This window comes from Quercus lobata, chromosome 3 (genome assembly GCF_001633185.2).
Source record: "Quercus lobata isolate SW786 chromosome 3, ValleyOak3.0 Primary Assembly, whole genome shotgun sequence".
Classification (NCBI taxonomy): Eukaryota; Viridiplantae; Streptophyta; class Magnoliopsida; order Fagales; family Fagaceae; genus Quercus; species Quercus lobata.
The window spans coordinates 9325733-9345044 of record NC_044906.1 but is presented as its reverse complement, the minus strand read 5'-3'; the positions used below and the strand labels follow the sequence as shown (position 1 = coordinate 9345044).

The 19312-nt window shown below is 33.1% G+C and overlaps 2 protein-coding genes across 2 annotated transcripts; both read right to left on the bottom strand.

Annotated features, from left to right (window-relative positions):
* Positions 1-1515: 1515 nt before the first annotated feature.
* LOC115982013 (peroxidase 5-like) lies at positions 1516-3340 on the bottom strand. Its single transcript, XM_031104483.1, has 2 exons — positions 3002-3340; positions 1516-2500 (listed from the first exon to the last, which is right to left on the bottom strand). Exons 1-2 carry the CDS (start codon positions 3215-3217, stop codon positions 1724-1726), a joined length of 993 nt encoding a protein of 330 aa, XP_030960343.1. The 5' UTR covers positions 3218-3340; the 3' UTR covers positions 1516-1723.
* Positions 3341-8111: 4771 nt separating this feature from the next.
* Positions 8112-9609, bottom strand: LOC115981785 (peroxidase 5-like). Its single transcript, XM_031104136.1, has 2 exons — positions 9190-9609; positions 8112-9038 (listed from the first exon to the last, which is right to left on the bottom strand). The coding sequence occupies exons 1-2, from the start codon at positions 9559-9561 to the stop codon at positions 8262-8264; spliced, it is 1149 nt and encodes a 382-aa protein (XP_030959996.1). The 5' UTR covers positions 9562-9609; the 3' UTR covers positions 8112-8261.
* Between the last annotated feature and the right edge of the window lie 9703 nt (positions 9610-19312).

The window sequence follows — 19312 nt, the reverse complement described above, 5'->3', positions numbered from 1 at the left end:
CTAAGTTTTTTAAATTATTGATAATTTATCATGGTATCAAGAGTGATCAAGAGTGATCAAGAGTGATCCTAGGTGGGAAATCCTATCTGCTATCTCTATTAAAATTGAAGTTTTAACACATTTGCAACCCAAACTACCTTTTTGGACTAAAGTTGAAAATTTGAACATATTTGCAGGACAAAATGGGCTTCTGTCCTTTTTGAGAAAATTAATTAACCTTTTGCCCATTTTGTCCCATATTTGCATCCCAAACTACTCTACATTATTAAGGACGACCTATTCACAAATTTAGAAAGCTCATGCCGTGTGCTACAAAAGAGAAACCCAAAGCCTAGAAATCCTCAACCATGAGTAAAAAGATGAAAGAGAATTATTATTTACGGTGTTATTAATGTCATAGAGCATATCAAGAATTAAAGCCACTGAGTCATCCCAGTGTGTTGCTGCAAAGATAAAATCCTCAAATGGGCCCTTGTAATCTTGGAAGTAGCTCATGGAAGATATTTAGAATAGAAGAGTCCAGGCGACCTAAAGCTAATTATGTAGTCACGTTAGTAACTCATCTACTAGATATAGAGTCTAGGGGTAAGTCTATTTAAAAAATTCTATATATTACTTTTATGTTTGTGTGTTCTAATAAGTATTATTGTTTTCTCAAAAAAAAAAATATAGGAATGTTTATTCCACATCGGTTGTGTGTGTTAGAGTTTTAGTCCTTATAACCCAGGCTATGATACAAAGATTAAGCCATTTTTATAGTGGTACTCTGGTTATATAATGTATTATAAACTTGTTCAAAAAACTCTATATATTATTTTCGTGTTTGCATGTTCTAATAAATATTATTGTTTCCTTAAAAAACACATGTCATGGAAGATATTTAGAATAGAAGAGTCTAGGCGGCCTAAAGCTAATTATGTAGTCACGTTAGTAAGTCATCTACTAGATGTAGAGTCTAGGGGTAAGGATTTATCTCAAATTCTGAACTTCAATTCTATTTAGTGAAGTCATTCTTGGGATTAGAGAACCTCATAGCAGTTTTTCCTTTGGAGGTTCTCTACTGGTTTTTCATTTCATCACCATATTGTTGTGTTATTTATTTTATATTTATTGAATTACTACTTTATATACGATGAAATGTTGGCTTGTGATAATAACATGTGTTAATACTTATTACATAATCTAGTTAATTGGCTTAAATAAATTAAATCGATAAATTAAGGGATTAAAACATAGTCTTTCTTACATAGTATTCAATCTACAAATGTGAAGTATTTTCAAAGACTCGAATAATGACATTTAATATGGGTTTCAGTTAACTTAATTAGTAAAATCTCTAATAGTTGAATAAAAAATTTGAAATTCAATCCTCTCTTATACCAAAAATCAATTGGTATCTTGGCCTGATGATAAAGAGCACAATTATCATAAACGAATGTCATAGGTTGAAACTCTAAAAAAAAAAAAATAAATAAATAAACAAACTGCATTCACTTCAATTGCTAAGTTGCAAGCATGTGAATGTTAATGCTTAACATTAGATCAATCAAAAAGAAGATTCTTTCATAGTTTACAAAAGAATATCCTTAACAAACAAACAAAACTAAGAAACTCTCACAAAGCAGATTTACACTTTTGATGAATCAACAATTAAACAATGGAAACAAAAAATGAACAACAGTTCAGACACTTCCCGCCATGCATGCCAAAGACAAGAAGTAATCTAATTGACAACCCTGCAGTTCTTCCTGACCTCAGCATGCCTTCCTGTGAGAACACCAATAGAACCCATTTTCACCATAGCTGCTGCAAACTTGTTAGCCCAAGCTGCATCATTTTCTGCATTGTTCCTCACAATCCCCGCCGTTGCCCGGCTACTCAAAAGAGTTTGATCAGAGGTCAACAAGCCATGATGATTCTTCAAATCTTCGTAGTATTTATTGTCAAGCTTATTTGGTGAAAGAACATTCAATGGTACTATAGGATCACGTCCATTTCCAGAATTCGATGGTCGGGGACACTTGGCTTTTAATCCCCTTGCAAATCTGTGGTCCATTGAAGGGTCTTGTGGATGTGTTGCATTGAAAGAGTACAGCCGATTTGAGAATGAAGAACAATGTGACACCCCAATAGAATGTGCACCAGATAGTGTCACCATTTCATCAAGACTGAGGCCTTTTCTAGCAAAGTTATCTTTGAGTTGCTTGGCATTGAAGGAAGGTGGTGGAAGGTTTTGGGTAGGCTCATCTTCACGCGATACCCTTCCATCACGGCGTCCTGATGGCACTTTGTAATTTATTCCTCCAACTTTGTAGGCACTGTCACGTGCAGCAAATGCTATAATGTCTGCACATGAGACTGTTTTTGGGCATCGAGCTTCAAGTTTAGCCTTTGCCTCATCAATTACTTCAAAGCCTCTCAAGCTTGGATTGTTGGCTCTATTTGCCTTCTCTGCTGGATTTCCAGGTGTTGAATCAAGTAGGACAGAGGCATCACAGCCCTGAAACACATAACATGAAAATTATGATTAGTTTCAATTGATGACAATGAGTAATATAGACTCTGGGCTCATAAAGTAAAATTTCAAAAAGTTGCATATGAGCTAAAAAAGCTGAATAAACTAAAAAGGCTATGACAAACATCAGTCAATCTATACAGTAAAATGAACTTCCATGAAATGTATTTGATACAATAGTCCGGTAGCTTAGTTGGTTAGAGTGTTGGTCTCAAGGACCAACAGCCCATGATTTTGGTAGCCAATATATTGGCCATACAAAAAAGCAAATAAATTACAAGTCATTAAGTTCTTGATAGACATGTACTGTGACTAATGTTTATATTATGATATCTATGTGACTCTGGTTTTGCATTTAAGTACATTCCAAATTCATCATGCTAAGAGTGTCATGGACGCTTTTTCTGGAGAAAAAATGCTGTATTTAATTTTATGAGAGACTAAAAATATAGTTGACATTAAAATAAGGGTGAGAAGGAGCTATACCCTAACAAAACAGTCATGGAAATGCATTCTAATGAGGCCAGCAGCTATAACAGGATTCCTTGACACAGCTTTATTCACAGCTTTTCTCACAATTGCTTCGGCAGAAGGACAACTTGTCTTATAAAATCCTACTTTCAGTGATGCTGATGAGACAGAAGCCATGGTAGATATAGTAAGAAAGAAAACCAAGCACAGATATAGTGTTGGCATCTTCATTGTACAACACAAGAGACCTTTGTGTGAGACAAAGAAAGAGAAGGAAACAAAGTAATCAAGAACTAAGTAAGAAATGTATGTGTAACAAAGAAAGAGAATGTGGGAGGAGGATATTGAAATGAGGTGATTGAGATGGAGGAAATGGTTGATTGTATAAGTAGAGGAAAGGAGAAGATGGTGCTGGCTGCTTTTACCTTTTTTCTTTTGTAAAGAAAGGACTGCTTTTACTTTTTCTTTTTTTTCCTTTTTCTTTTTTTTTTTTTTTGAGAAAGGGCTGCTTTTACTTGAGTATACCAAAACGTGCATAAATATTAATTATAGTTTCTGCATGCAAAGCAGTGTAGTTGTCTAATTTTGAATAGTTCCATAGTGATACACACTAGTCTAATTTTGAGTAGTTCCATAGTGATACACCCTACACAGTACACTCCCTTGACCTCCTTGCTTGGTTTGAATTATAGTCTTTTATGGTCTAATATTACAGGCCAGGTTCAGAAATGTATTGGCCTCTTCTATTTTTGTCTTTTAAAGATGTTAACTGACAATGAAAAATGCTAAGAACTTCTTAGAGAGAATATCTGATCTCATATATGCGAAAAACGAAGGTTTGAATCCCCCTTCCTCACCTAGTATAACAATTGTATTATTAAAAAAGAAAAAAAAAATTGACAATGAAGAATGAAGATGATTGTAATGTCTGAAAAACTCCCAAACAAATTCTTATATAGGTCCTTAAATGAATAAATAAATGTGTCTTTGCATCATTTATAAAATAAATTTCAATACCATTTATCAGTCTAAAAAAAATATTAGTCACATCTCAAATTACAATTAAGGATTTTCATGAACCATCTATATAACCAAATTCTACCTAATAAACACTTAGCACACATTTGGAGAACTAGTTCAATAAAAAAAATATATAATCCATATCATCTGGGCCTCACAGTAAAGTAGGTTCATCAATTTTACTAAGATTACTATGTTTGACAGCCACCTTAACAGCTAATCAATAAATAAAGTAATTAACAAAAGAACAAAAAAGTTATGGTTGGAAGAGCAACCAAACAAGACCATCAGACAAGTTTGACCAAGTCAGCAATGCAGCCCTTTTATTGGCTCAGAACGCATGCGTGTATCAAATCCGAATACTTGTTTTTTGTCGCTATGTTTATTGTTTACGTCCTTATCCCCTATTTGAAGGCTTTTGGATCTTTGTACAATATTTTTAGAACACACATATTGCATCTCAAAGTCATGGATACAAATAAGTTTAGTGACAGAAATAATTTAACATCTTTTTTCACAATTACTAAGGTAACATATTATGATGGATACATAATAAAAATGATATCAATAATGGACAAAGTAGTGTTACACCCATCACTGCAAGCTTAGCAAGTTATGAAAAAAAATGTCCCTACACCCTATGACTACTCTCGTGGATAACCCCAATGCTTGTGTTAGTAGGAACTCCATCCTTTCACAAGTGATCACTGATGGGTGTTGAAATGTGTTGTATTTGAAGGTGATTCAAAAACAATTTGTGAGGCTCTACAAAATCCATCATTAGCTCAAGAGCTGTTCACTCTATTATATTACTCTATCAAATCAAATCAGCTTTAAATTCCTTTTTCTGCTGGGAATTTGTTTTTGTCATTAGAAATGTAAAAAAAAATTCTCATAACTCTGCTCGTTAGGCCACTTCTTATAATTGAAATGTACGGAAGTGGATCAAATGGACCAAACTGCACAGAATAAACTGAAGTGGACCAAAATTGACTAAAACACTAGGCTGATGTAGCTCAACGGGAGCGTAGCAATAATAAATACTATACTTCAGCTTTTAAATATAATATATAGATATATTGATATAGATACATAGATGTCATGTTTATTGGGAGATGCGGTTTCAAATTCCAAAATGAAATAGTCCAAAATGATGTTTTGGAGTTTACAACAATAGGATATATTCAATCTACACTCTACAGTAAGCCTCGTATTCAGATGGCTATGAATATGAAAATGACAGTTTTATGGGAAATAAAATTCATCATTGATCTCGGATAAGTATAAGTGATTGGATCTATCCTTGCGCACAAGATTTCGATTGAAGGTTAAAACAGAATTGATTGACACTCAGATAATTGAAGGATCACTAGTGACTGCATAGTGTTTACATCCATGTGATGCTTATTAAGGACGACTTATTCATTGGTTTAGGAAGCTCATGTTGTGTGCTAGTGTGCTACAAAAGAGAAACCTAAACCTAGAAATCTTCAACCCAGGAGTACAAAGAGCAAAGAGAATTATTATTTACAGTCTTGTTTATGTCATGGTGCAGATCAAGAATTAAAGCCATAGAGCCATGCATGCATCCCAGTGTGTTGTTGCAAAGGTAACTCATAAAATTTTCAAATTAGTCCTTTTTAAGTCTTGCAAGTAGCCTGGGCGGCTTGATACATTTGGGTGCCTAAGGCAAAAACGAATTATCTTGTTTTAGATACAAAATTACTATTAATTAACATGAACCACGTAAAATTTCTTCTTTTTTTTAGAAAGTTTATAAACACACAAAAAAAAAAAAAAAGAATTGACAAAACTTTTCCCACTTGTTGATGTGGCAGATTGATAGTGGTAAATAAAAAAGTAATGCTAATGGTGGACCTAGATGGGAACTAGTATAAGTTTGCTAACTCAACTATTATGAAAAATGTTGGGAATTTTTTTGTGTATTACTACTCTCTTTTTTCTTTTCTTTTTTGAGAAGTGCAACATTCAAAATATTTTTCATAACAGATGCTTGGTGTTAAGTTTCTTATTTTCTATTTGAACCCACCACTATAATTATTTTTTTGCCATCAATAACAAGCTATAACAATGTATTTGTTATAAAAGTGTAATATAAAATGTTAAAGGACAGCATTTCTCTCTCTCTTTTTTTCATTTGATAAAAAATTATTATTCCCTATGTCCCACTTTGTTTGTTCTCTATTTCATTTTGAGATATCCCAAAATATTGTCTGTTTTTAAAAATAAAAGTCATTAATTTACTAATATTCCTATTATACCCCTATTTTATTTTCAAAATTATTTAATAATTCAATTTTTTGATAAATTTATTTAAGAGTAGTTTTGAAAACTTATACATTTTTAAAAGGTAAACAAAACAATAAATGATGTTCCCTTAAAAAATTTGACTTTTCAAACAAAACAAATAAAATGGGACAGAGGAAGTATTTTATTTATAAATTATAAATAACCCTATTGGTTAAAACTTAAGGACCTGTTTTTTTACTTGAGGTCTTAGGTGATGGCATCAATTGCTTCTAGCATTCAGCCAATATTGCAATTAGCTCATGGGAGGTATTTAGAATAGAAGAGTTCAAGTGGCCTAAGGCTAATTATGTGGTCACGTCAGTAAGTCATCTAATAGGTGTACCGTCTAGGGATAAGGATTTATCTCAAATTATGAACTCCAACTCTATTTAGAGAACACCGTAGTGGTTTTTCCTCTGTGGAGGCTCTCTATCAAGTTTTTACTTCGATGCCATATTGTTATGTCATTTACATTATGTTTACTGAAATGAATCTCAGTTAGCATAATTGGTAAAGTCATTGAAAAAGAAATTTGAGGTTCAATCTCCGCTTATACGAAAAACCGATTAGTGTTTTGGTTTGATGATAAAAAATTATAATTAGAAACAGACACCATAAGTTGAAACAATCTCTCCAAAAAAAAAAAAAAAAACATTTTATTTATTGAAGTACTACTTTATATATGATGGTACGTTGGGTTGTGATAATAACCTGTGTTAATATTGATTACATAATCCAGTAAATTGGCTTAAATAATTTAATTTGCTGCTCAATAATTAAGAGATTAAAACAGAGTCTAAATCTTTTGTCTCACTCTTTCTACTCTACTATATACTCCACAAATAAAAATATGCCACATGTTCATCTACTTTATTAAATGCTAAACTTGTCTTCAATTATTTCAATTTCCTAAAATAAATAAATAAGTAACTCATTATATTTAGGTAATTGAAATAATAGAAAACATAAATTTTGCATTTAGTAAAATAGATGGACATGTGACATGTTTTTATTTGTAGAATATATACAGTCAAGAAAGAAGAGTTGGATAGAAAATTTGGACCCACGGTGCACCCTGTGTGGTGTGGACAGCATGATGAGACAACGACTCATATCTTATGGGATTGCCCGTTTGCTAGAAATGTTTGGGCCTTGGTGCGTGGGAAGCTGCAGAAGAGTAGATCGGGGGTTTTAAGTTTCTATGAGCTAGCACAAATGATGATGACGCGGCTAACAACCTCAGAGCTGGAGACTTGGGCAATGGTTTCGTGGTCTACATGGAATGCCAGGAACAAGTTCCATTTTGAGCAGGTGCAGACTCCTCCTTGTGTTATTTTTAAAGGTGCTTCGTCTCTTCTGGAAGAGTACAAGAGACTTACTGGGGCATTTTCCAACCGATGAGCTCTGTTGTTGGTCTCATCCCCTTTTTATACCTTTTTGTGTCTCTGTTTTCCTTTTTTCAGAATTCTTTCTTCTTCTTTTTTGGTTTTTCCCTGAGGTTGATAGCCACTGAGTTGGTTCTTCTAATTGTACAACCTTCAGGTGCTAAATCGTTGTATTCTTTTTTTAGAGTTAATATACTTCTATCGTTTTACTGTCAAAAAAAAAAAAAGAAGAAAATTTGGACTCATTAAAACATAGTATTTCTTACATGGTATCCATTCCACAAATGTGAGGTATCTCCGAAGACTCAAATAACGACATTCACTTTAATTGCTAAGTTGGAAATAAGTGAATGTTAATGATTAACAATTAACATTTGATCAATCAAAATGAATATTCTTTCATAGTTTGAAAAAGAATATCCTTGACAAACAGACAAAACTAAAAAACCTTCACAAAGCAGATTTACACTTTGATGAATCAACAATTAAACAATGGAAACAAAAAATGAACAAAAAGAGTCAGAAAATTCCCGCCATTTGTGCCAAAGACACCAAATAATCTAGTTGACAACCCTGCAGTTCTTCCTGACCTCACCGTTTCTTCCTGTGAGAACACCAATAGAACCCATTTTCACCATTGCTGCCGCAAACTTGTTAGCCCAAGCTGCATCATTTCCTGCATAATTCCTCACAATCCCTGCCGTTGCACGGCTACTCAAAAGAGTTTGATCAGAGGTCAACAAGCCATGATGATTCATCAAATCTTTGTAGTACTTATTATCAAGCTTATTTGGTGTAAGAACATCCAATGGTACTGTAGGATCACGTCTATTTCCGGAATTTGATGGTCGGGGACACTTGGCTTTTGATTCCCTTGCAAATTTGCGGTCCATTGTAGGGTCTTGCGGATGTGTTGCATTGAAAGAGTATAACCGATTTGAGAATGAAGAACAATGCGACACCCCTATAGAATGTGCACCAGATAGTGTCACCATTTCATCAAGACTAAGGCCTTTTCTTGCAAAGTTATCTTTGAGTTGCTTGGTATTGAAGGAAGGTGATGGAAGGTTTTGGGTAGGCTCATTTTCACGCGATATCCTGCCATCACGGCGTCCTGATGGCACTTTGTAATTTATTCCTCCAACTTTGTAGGCACTGTCACGTGCAGCAAATGCTATAATGTCTGCACATGAGACTTTTTTTGGGCATCGAGCTTCAAGTTCTGCCTTTGCCTCATCAATTATTTCAAAGCCTCTCAAGCTTGGATTGTTGATTCTATTTGCCTTCTCTGCTGGGTTTCCAGGTGTTGAATCAAGTAAGATAGAGGCATCACAACCCTAAAACATATAACATGAAAATTATGATGAGTTTCAATTGATGACAATGAGAGTAATATAGACTTTGTGCTAGAGAAAATGGTGTATTTAATTTTTATTGAGAGACTTAAAATATAGTTGACATAAAAATAAGGGAGAGAAGAAGCTATACCCTAACAAAACAGTCATGGAAATGCATTCTAATGAGGGCAGCAGCTATGACAGGATTCCTTGACACAGCTTTGTTCACAGCTTTTCTCACAATTGCTTCTGCAGAAGGACAACTTGTCCTATAAAAGCCCACTTTCAGTGATGCTGATGAGACAGAAGCCATGGTAGATATAGTAAGAAAGAAAATTAAGCAGAAGTACAGTGTAGGCATCTTCATTGTACAACCAAAAGACCTTTGTGGGAGACAGAGAATAGGAAACAAAGTAATCAAGAACCAATTAAGAAATGTATGTGTAACAAAGAAAGATAATGTAAGAGGAAGATATTGAAATGAGGTGATTGAGATGAAGGAAATGGTTGATGTTAAGTGCATATTTATAGGCAGAGAAAAGGAGAAGATGGTGCCGGCTGCTTTTACCTTCTTCTTCTTTTGTTTCAGAGAAAGGGCTGCTTTTTAAAAGTGCATAATTATTAATTACAGCTGCTGCATGAAAAGCAGTGAAGCTTGAAGCTGACTAATTTTAAACAGTTCCATGTCGGCCAGTCCCTATGTCCTTCCTGCTTGGTTTGAATTACAGTACACTCCCTTACAGTCTTCTATGTCCTAATATTGTAGGCCAGGTTCAGAAACGTATTGGGCTTTTCTTTGTCTTTTTCGGCTTTCAAAGATGTCAACCGACAATGAAAAATCACAAAGAAGTTTACAACTTTAAATGGAATACCTTATCTCATTCATCAAGAAAGCTAAGTGTGTAACAATTAAATTATCAAACAAAAAATGGCAAAGAGGAATGAAGATGATGGTAAAACAAATTCTCATATGGGTCCCCAAATAAATAAATAAATGTGCCTTTGCATCATTTATAAAGTAAATTCCAATACCATTTGCCACCATCTGAAAAAAAATGTTAATTACATCTGTACTATATCTTAAAATAAGTTACTAATCCAATTACAATTAAACACATTTGGAGAAGTAATTCAATAAAAGCCATATCAGACGGGTCTCACAGTAAAGTTGGTTCATCAATTTTACTATTTGGTATTGTTTTTGACAGCCACCTTGTACAGCTAATCAATAAATAAAGTAATTAACAAAAGAACAAAAGAGTTAAGTTAGCAACCAGACAAGACCACCGGACAAAGTTTGACCAAGTCAGCAATGCAGACCTTTTATTGGCTAAGAACACATGTATTAAATCCCACAGAATACGACCTTCCCAGAAGGGCAATCCAATAAAACAATTATTCGTTTCTTGTCCCAATCTCTCAAGGCATTGGGATCTCTGTACAATATTATCTCATTGGGAACTGTGTTTTTGTTCTAAATATCGTCCAGATGAAGATGTCTAAACTCTCAAAGTCATAAATATACAATAAGTTTAGTGACATAAAATTATAATTGATTATTAATGGATTATTAATTTTTCTTAAAATTTTTCAATTTTTTATAAAATTTTTCTTAAAATAAATTATTAATATATACTCTAGGGGCATATATTAACCAAATCCAATTATAAATAATCTAACTTTTTTTTTACACAATTGTTAAGTAAGCATATTATAATTGATATTTGATATGTGATTGGTGTACTATTCTTAGCAAGTAATGAAAAAAAATGTCCCTAACCCTGAGTACTATTCCTGTGGATAACCCCAATGCTTGTGGCTGTAGGAAGTGATCATTGTTGAGTCTTGAAATTTGTTGTATTTAAAGGTGATTCAAAAACAGTTTGTAAGAGCATCCATATCAGTCCATACATTTTACACATCTATTTTTACACTAAAAACGTACTTTTTTTATTTTACACCTTCACTTTTATAAAATACCCACATCAGTTCATCTATTTTAACACCTCTTTTATTAAAATAATCAATATTCTCAATTTTTTTATTATTTCCTCAACAACCAACGCGCGCATTCTCTGAACCCATTTTCTTTCTCATTTATCCGATAAAGCTCTCTCTGTCTCTCTTTCTTTCTCTGAACCCATTTATTTATCTGGTAAAGCTCTCTCACTTTCTTTCTCCGAACCCATTTATTTCTCCGAACCCATTTATTTATCTGGTAAAGCTCTCTCACTTTCTTTCTCCGAACCCATTTATTTATCTGGTAAAGCTCTCTCTCTCTCTCTCTCTCTCTCTCTCTCTCTCTCTCTCTCTCTGAACCCATTTTTCTTTCTCATTTTTTCTATTAAAGCTCTCTCTCGCTCTCTCTCTGTCTCTGAACCCATTTTCTTTCTCATTTATCTGATAAAGCTCTCTCTCTCTCTCTGTGAACCCATATTTCTTTCTCATTTTTTCTGATAAAGCTCTCTCTCTCTCTAAATCAACTCTCCCTCTCGGTCTATACCGATCCACAGCTCCGATCCACAACTCCCTAGCTCCGATCATCTCTATACCGATCTCCCTAGCTCCGATCCACAGCTCCGATCAGGCAAGCTTCGATCCACAAGCACCGATCAGATCCGACCAGATCAGATTTGACCGAGATTTCCCTAGCTCCGATCCACAAGCACCGATCAGTTATTGTATCTTCCTAGCTCCGATCAGGCAAGACCCATACCCACGAGCTCCGATCGTTCCAGTCAAGTGTATCTCTGTGTTTTTTTTTTTTTTTTTTTTTTTTTTTTTTTTTTTTTAACTTTTGAGCAAGTGTATCTCTATGTTGATTTGTCTGCGGATGTGTTTGGGTTAATTTTCAGTTGATTTTGGGTTTTCTGTTGATTTTGAGCTAATTTTCAGTTAAGTTTGGTTAATATGGGTTTGGTGGTTATTCTGGCACGCTGGGTTGTCCCAATGGTTGGGGAAGGGAAGCGGTTTGACAAAGGAGAGAATAATATTAAAAAATTGTTTACACAGTGAACAGTAGCCGTGTATATATGCACGGTTACTGTTCATTGCAAGACATCTTGTATATTTAGACATTTTTACATGAACTGATGTGGAAGGATTTTGGGGTAAAATGTGTAAACTGGAGCATTTTTTGTATTTTAGATGAGTTTACATGAGTTGATGGGAATGCTCTAAGGCTCTACAAAATCCATCATCAGCCCAGGACCTATTGGCTCCATTCTATCACCCTGTCAAATCAGCTTTAAATTCGTTTTTATGTTGGGAATTTGTTTGTCATTAGAAATGTAAATTTCTTTGTAGCTTAACTTTGCTGGTTGAGCGTTTACATCCAGTTTCTACCCAAAAAAAAAAAATCATTTTACCATCTCAAAAGCTATTTTATTATTTATATCATAATATTTTACAATATATCTAACATCCCAATTTTTATTTTACCATACTACATATTAAAATAATATAAAAATATTTCTTACTTCTCTCTCTAATCTCTATTTCTCTTACTACACAATAAAAAAGTATTACTTAGTTTTACAATTGTGCCACAGTACCATCACAAATTTGTGATAGTATTATAGCACAATTGTAAATTTTTTTAGATTTACAAGTCCGGGTAATGGGGGGTTTTTAGAGCTTTGATGCTAAAACTTACCAACACATGACATTTGGAAGACCCAATGTGAATGCAGGCTGCCTCTTATCATTGCTATGAATTTGTTTGTCATTAGAAATGTAAACTTTTTATATCATTACTTTGTCTGTTAGGCAACCTCTTGTAATTAAAATAGACCGAAGTAGACCAAAGTAAATCTAATGGATCAAAGTGGACTCAATTAGATCGAACGGACTAAAATGATCCAAAATGCTAAGCTAATTTAGCTCAACAGAGTATAGCAACAATAAATACTACCTGTGCAAACACAATTAACATTATTTTTGAGCCATTATTTATAGTCTTTGAGCAATGGGGAGATGTTGAGGAACCAATTGGCATACATTTGGGGCACTGCCTGTTGTATATGATTATACACAAGCTTTTGGGCATGGTCTTTGAGCAATGCGGAGATGTTGAGGAACCAATTGGCATACATTTGGGGCACTGCCTGTTGTATATGATTATACACAAGCTTTTGGGCATGGTCTTTGAGTGATGCATTTGTACAAATTTTGAATTTTATTCTGCCTCCTTATTGTAATTTCCTTTTGGTCATATTCAAATCATTTTTTTCTTCCTTTTGGGTAACACTCTCTTCCTTTTTCTCGAACATGCAAATGAAGTTAGTTTTTGATTCTCTTGTGAAGTCCACTAAAAGCATATTACTCTCTTCCCTTTTCTCAAACGTGCAAATGAAGGTAGTTTTTTATTCTCTTTTGAAGTTCATTAAAAGCATATAACTCTAAGTTGTAGGCAAGCAAGAATATATTTCTTGCTTGCTTGTGTTTTTGTTCTTTCTTTTTTCCTTTTCTTTTAAGTTGGAGAATGAATTTATTATTTTGATACAATAGGATACACCATATATAGTAGAAGTCATTAATGAGTTTTTTATGACCTTAGTTCTAGCAATATTGAAATTGAGGCTAACTTGGAGGTTTTTCCTAGTGTGTTTTGAAGCCAAAATTGGATTCTTCTTGCTATAAGTATTAATAGTTGCTTTTGAAAATTTGTTCATATATATGCATGTTTTTCTATTATTATTCATAAACGGTAAATTGCTATGCTTGCTTAAATTTGTCATTTTGATATTAAATGTAGTAAATTTTTATTGCACTTGGATTAATACTATATTTTTGTGAGATATTACCACTAAATAGTTTGGTTTATGTTACTATATTCTTGGATCTATGCTTTTATTTAATATTTATTTATAAGTTAATCCCATGCAAAATTTCAAAATAATAAGTTGCCATTTACTGTTAAATCTATAAGGTTAGCTATTTACTCAAGGGCGGAGGGAGGGGGGGGGGGCGAGAGGGCAGGTGCCCCCTCTGAACTTTCAAATTTTTTTACCTATAATTTATAATGACCTAAAATGCCTTATTCCCCCCCCCCCCTCGACACAAAAAAAAAAAAAAAAAAAAAAAAATCAATTCACGATACCTTTTCTCAGTAGACTTCTCCTCCTACTACAATTCTAATATATAAAACCAATGGGTCCCATTTAATAATGATTAAAAATATATATATATCTACATTGAATAGGATAAGAGTCTAAACACACTACACAGTAGCTTGATGGACTTTTAAAAACAAAAACGTACAACTATAATATAAAACAATGGGTCCCACTTGGTAATGATTAAAAAAAATAAAATAAAATAAAAAAGATGTTTCATATTCATTAGTTTACTCATTAGTGACTTTGGCATTGATCTTACTAGTTGCAACAGCTACTGTTGAAAAAGCTTTTTCGACAATGAACATAATTAAAAATCGATTACGTAATCAAATAGGAGATTAATAGATGAATGATTGCTTAGTCACATATATTGAGAAAAATATATTCAAGACTATTGAGTGTGAAGAAATCATACAGCAGTTTCAAAATATGAAAAATTATCGAGGGCAATTGAGTAAAATAAGCTAGGTGTAAAAAAATAAATTAAAGTTTACATTTTATGTTAGATTCTGTATGACAATTACATTATAATATAGTAGTTTATTTATTTTGTTATTAATATTGATTAATTTTTTTAGATTAATTTTTTACTTTCAATCTTATCTTTTAATCTTGCCTCCCCTGACCTAAATTCCTAGCTCCGCTACTGTGTTTACTACAAATTTTTTTGTCAAAAATTTTGTTGGATTGGCTTTGTTGTTTTGAGTTGTACTAACTGACTTGACCTAAGTAAAAAGTTGCATACAATAGCAAACTTAGTTGCACTTTCTACTTGATATATAGAACAAAGGAAAACTTAGATTTGGGTTATATACTTTTTAATGAATTTTAAGAAATTAAGAATTGACATAAGTGGAACAAAGTAAAATAAATGATACTTTTTTAGTCTCAAAAATTGGGAGAAGAATAAAAGACATGGATCAAACTTTTGTTGTGAAAACATTCTTATTATTTATTCCTAACTTTTTAGGTTTATTTCCTTTAAATAAATAAAAAATCAGAATTTTTTTTATTTATTTAAAGAAAAAAAAAAACAATTAAAAAAAACTTGTCTCTTACTCGATAGTTTTAAGTTTGACATTGACTTCCACTTTTTAGATTCCAAAACATAAAAACAATAATTTATATCTTTAGCTAGAGGAAGTTATTACGGATGGTATTGTCTTTATCTTTACAAAAGACGAAAAATCATCTGTCATAACAATTTTTTAACACAACCATAGAATTATTCATCCCACCTGGGCCACACCCATGCCTCTTAAACAATTGGGCCCAATTCCAATTTTCATTCAAAATCCAAACTTCTTTACTTTCTTTTGTTAGACATAGAATCAAACACTTCATGTGTAAGTGCTGCTCTCACTCATGCCCAAATTCTACACATACTCCTTCCTAAACATTTGATCCCACCCAAAAGAAGCCTTCAATTTTTCTTAAACTAAAAACATTGGTGTTTCACATCAAAACAAAGCAATAAAAAAAATGCTACAAAACTGAAAAGGCAGCCTATTGCTCTTTCTCTGTTTCTTTTCATCTATATATGATATATAGATTTGGATTCAGCTTACTAGCCCTGTTGTATTGAGTCATGTTTTTTGTGCGTATGTAAAATAGAAAAAAGTATGCTTTGATAATCAAATGTAAGGTATTTTGAAAAGTGAGTATGTAAAATAGAAAAAAATATGTCCTTATATTAAAATAAACAAAAAATTTTGCACAAGATGATGAGAATGCTCTTACTCTTTGTATTAGATAATGGAGTCCATAAGTATAGAGCTTGATAATCATATTATTTTCCGAAGGAATCAATAAAGCATAGCAGACTGCATGTGAGATCACAAGAAGATCAAGATACTTATTGATCAAAAAATCTGATTTGTCTAATGTTTTCAATTTAATTATTTGCATGCTGGGAATATCCTTGACCTTCCCAAATAAAAATTACATTAATTGACTAATTGTAAAGCGCAAGGCTTTTATATAAGGCCCAACATTGCATGATATTTCAACTATCACATGTTTGAGTATTATATATAATCTGATCAAATCCTTGTAATTTTGTTCATTAGGCACAAGGTCGATTGTTTCTTGCTCAAAAGAATTACTATTACAATAAGAATGATTACAATGCAATCAAAATGATGATGGTTACTTGTTTATTAGGCTACCAAAATATATTGTCTTGAAATTAACAACACCATTAATTACGTAGATCTCTTTGGCTTTGGCACCAATTTTGGTACTGCACTAGCTAGTTGATAAAGTCAATAGTATGCTTTGCATATGCTCTACAAAGGGAAGCATTAGCATCTTGTGTGATTATGCCTTGCTTGAGATAGTTGGGCGCAAAGGATCATAAGACAAAGGCACTACAATTAATGTTTACCAAACTGCCAAGAAAGGAAGAAAATTATGCATGGTGTTTTTTTTTTTTTTTTTTGAAGGAAACAGTTTTTCTTTCTTTCATTTCCTACTCTGTTCTTTCCCCCACAATCACATTCACAGTACAAGAACAATATGGGTTACTATTGAAAAATTCTATAGTCACAATTTTTTTAGGGGAATAATTATAAAAGTTTTCACAACCTTTTCTCAAAACTTGTTAATGTGGTAAGTTATTATTAGAACAGTATTTTTTTTTTCTCATTAACTCACTATTAACATCATTTTTATGATACATCAATCACAAAAAACAACATCAATAATTATAAATTTAAAAAATTATAAAATTTGTTTGGATCTTTTGATTTATCACACGCCAAACCCTTCAAAATAAGAAGTTAGAAAGGAAGTTAAGTGTGTATATAGAAATTGAGTCTTACATTGGCCATCACCGTTTGGCCCAGAGAGTGAGAAACTATATGGGAGGAATAAGGTGGGCTGAAAAACTATATGTGGGCCATCATTAATTTGAAACACCTTACTACAAATGTCCACGAGCCCAAACTTTGACCGCCCTTTCTATAGTTAGGTGCCTTGAAAGTTCAATATCAAGAAGGGCACATGATTTTTGGCTAAGAATGGCCTACAACTCTTATAAGTTAAAAACTCTTTTAATCTCCCTAAGCAAGATAAGGAAAATTTAGCAGTAGGCCCACATGAAATTTCCAAAGTACAATTTTAAGAAAATTCCACCTCAAAATTCATCATATGCAAAAGATAGAACTTTATGTGTGTATAACCTAGTTTTTTGTTTTTGTTTTTTTTTTTTTTTAAATGAACAAAAAAAGGGCTCATACGGCGTGGTATCATTGCCATGGCCCACTTAAGCCCGAATTCTATGACATGGGACCACCGAAGTTGCTTGGGGCTACCCATGTGGGCATAGCATTTTAAACTAAAGCACCATGACTTGAACCACAACCCTTGAACTTGCAAGGGTGATGGTTTAAGGGACTTCTACCATTAGGCTACCACCCTTTGGTGGTATAACCTAGTTAGAGATGCATAACAAAATCTCATAAATAAATGAAAAAAAAAAAACTTTTTAGCATGGACATGTTTAGAAAAAATATAAATAGAAAAAGGAAATGGTAGTAAGAAGTCATGACATAGATAAGTAAGATTAAAAAATATAAAAGATTAGATAAAAGAAAAGGTAAATTATATAACTTTACGTTGTTGGCAAGCAAGAATATATTTCTTGCTTGCTTGTGTTTTTATTCTTTCTTGTTTCCTTTTCTCTTGAGTTGGAGAACGAATTTATTTTTTGATACCATAGGATACACTATATATACTATATAGTAGAAGTCATTAATGAGTTCTTCATGACCTTGGTTCTAACAATATTGAAATTGAGGGTAACTTGGAGGCTTCTCTAGGAGTGTTTTGAAGCCAAAATAAAATTCTTCTTGCTGTATGTATTAATAGTTACTTTTGCAAATTTTTTCATACATACACGTGTTTTTCTATTTTCCCGCACATAGCTGTATTGTCCGCTTTGGGGAGCCAAGCCCGCACGGTTTTGTTCTCGACCCCGGGTGTGGTGTTTGGGATTTTCACCTCAGGCACTTTGGCCGATATTGCACTTGGATTAATACTACATTTTTGTATCCTCAAACTTATAAGCACATATTTGGGTCAAGTTAGCATTGTTGTTTTGTTAACTCTCTACACAAATATGATTATTGAAATCATCTATCATAATAGTTTTTTGCCGCAACCATAAAAATATTTCGTCCGCACCTTGGCCTCTTAAACAATCAGGCCCAAATCCAAACTTCTTTACTTTCTTTTATTAGACACACAATCAAACACCTTATGTGCAAATTAAATGCTGCTCTCACTCACACCCAAATTTTGTTCACACTCCTTCGTAAACGTTTGATTCCCCCCAAAAGAAGAAGCATGACTGAAGAATGAAACATCGAATTCGGCTCAAGTAACGTGGCTCAAAAAATAAAAAAAGAATTAGGCTCAAGTACTGAAGCACTTTGTAGTTTTACCAAGGTAAAGAATATTAACATAGATATATACACTATACAGCATGATTCTTGACAACTCACACAGGGAAAGCTACTAAAATCTTGACATTCCAAGTCACTTGGTACTATAATATGATGCATGCCAACTGCACATTCTCTCGCATGATTAAAAATCCTAGATGTGACTCAAAAGGTTTCAATACAACCCACGCCAATTGTTTGGCCAATTCTAGTAAAAGGTGACAGATTTAATATATAGATTCAATATAGCTACATGATTGTCACACTATTTTTTGGGTTTTCCCAACCTAGAAAATCCCAAAAGAACTCCAAATGAACATACCCAAAAGAAACAGTGCTCCAATTAAATAACTCAGCAGTAACAAATTCAACACCCTAACAAAAATGATTTAAAAAGTAAATGTAACGTAACAACCATCCACACCACAAACAAAATAGGCAGAAACAAACATAGAAAGGAAAAAAGAAACCATCAAGCAAAATAATAGAGCACAAAAGAAGATGTAGGGATACCTCAACTGAACCACCCAACTTATATCAATATTTATATAGATGTGAGGAGAGGAAAGAAAACAGAGAGGTTACCGTTAGAAGCCAAAACAGAAGTTGAAATCGTAGAACAAGAAGATAAAACCGTGAGTGAAACAGTAGAACAAAAGCTGAAACCGTGAGAATCAAAAGGTGGGGAAGGGGAAGGAACTAAACCTAA

Excerpts from the sequence above, each read along its gene's own strand:
- LOC115982013 (XM_031104483.1), bottom strand. The coding sequence starts at position 3,217 with ATGAAGATGCCAACACTATATCTGTGCTTGGTTTTCTTTCTTACTATA. Across the intron at positions 2,501-3,001 it reads TCCATGACTGTTTTGTTAGG|GGCTGTGATGCCTCTGTCCT; the intron begins GTATAGCTCCTT and ends TATGTGTTTCAG.
- LOC115981785 (XM_031104136.1), bottom strand. The coding sequence starts at position 9,561 with ATGCACTTAACATCAACCATTTCCTTCATCTCAATCACCTCATTTCAA. Across the intron at positions 9,039-9,189 it reads TCCATGACTGTTTTGTTAGG|GGTTGTGATGCCTCTATCTT; the intron begins GTATAGCTTCTT and ends TATATGTTTTAG.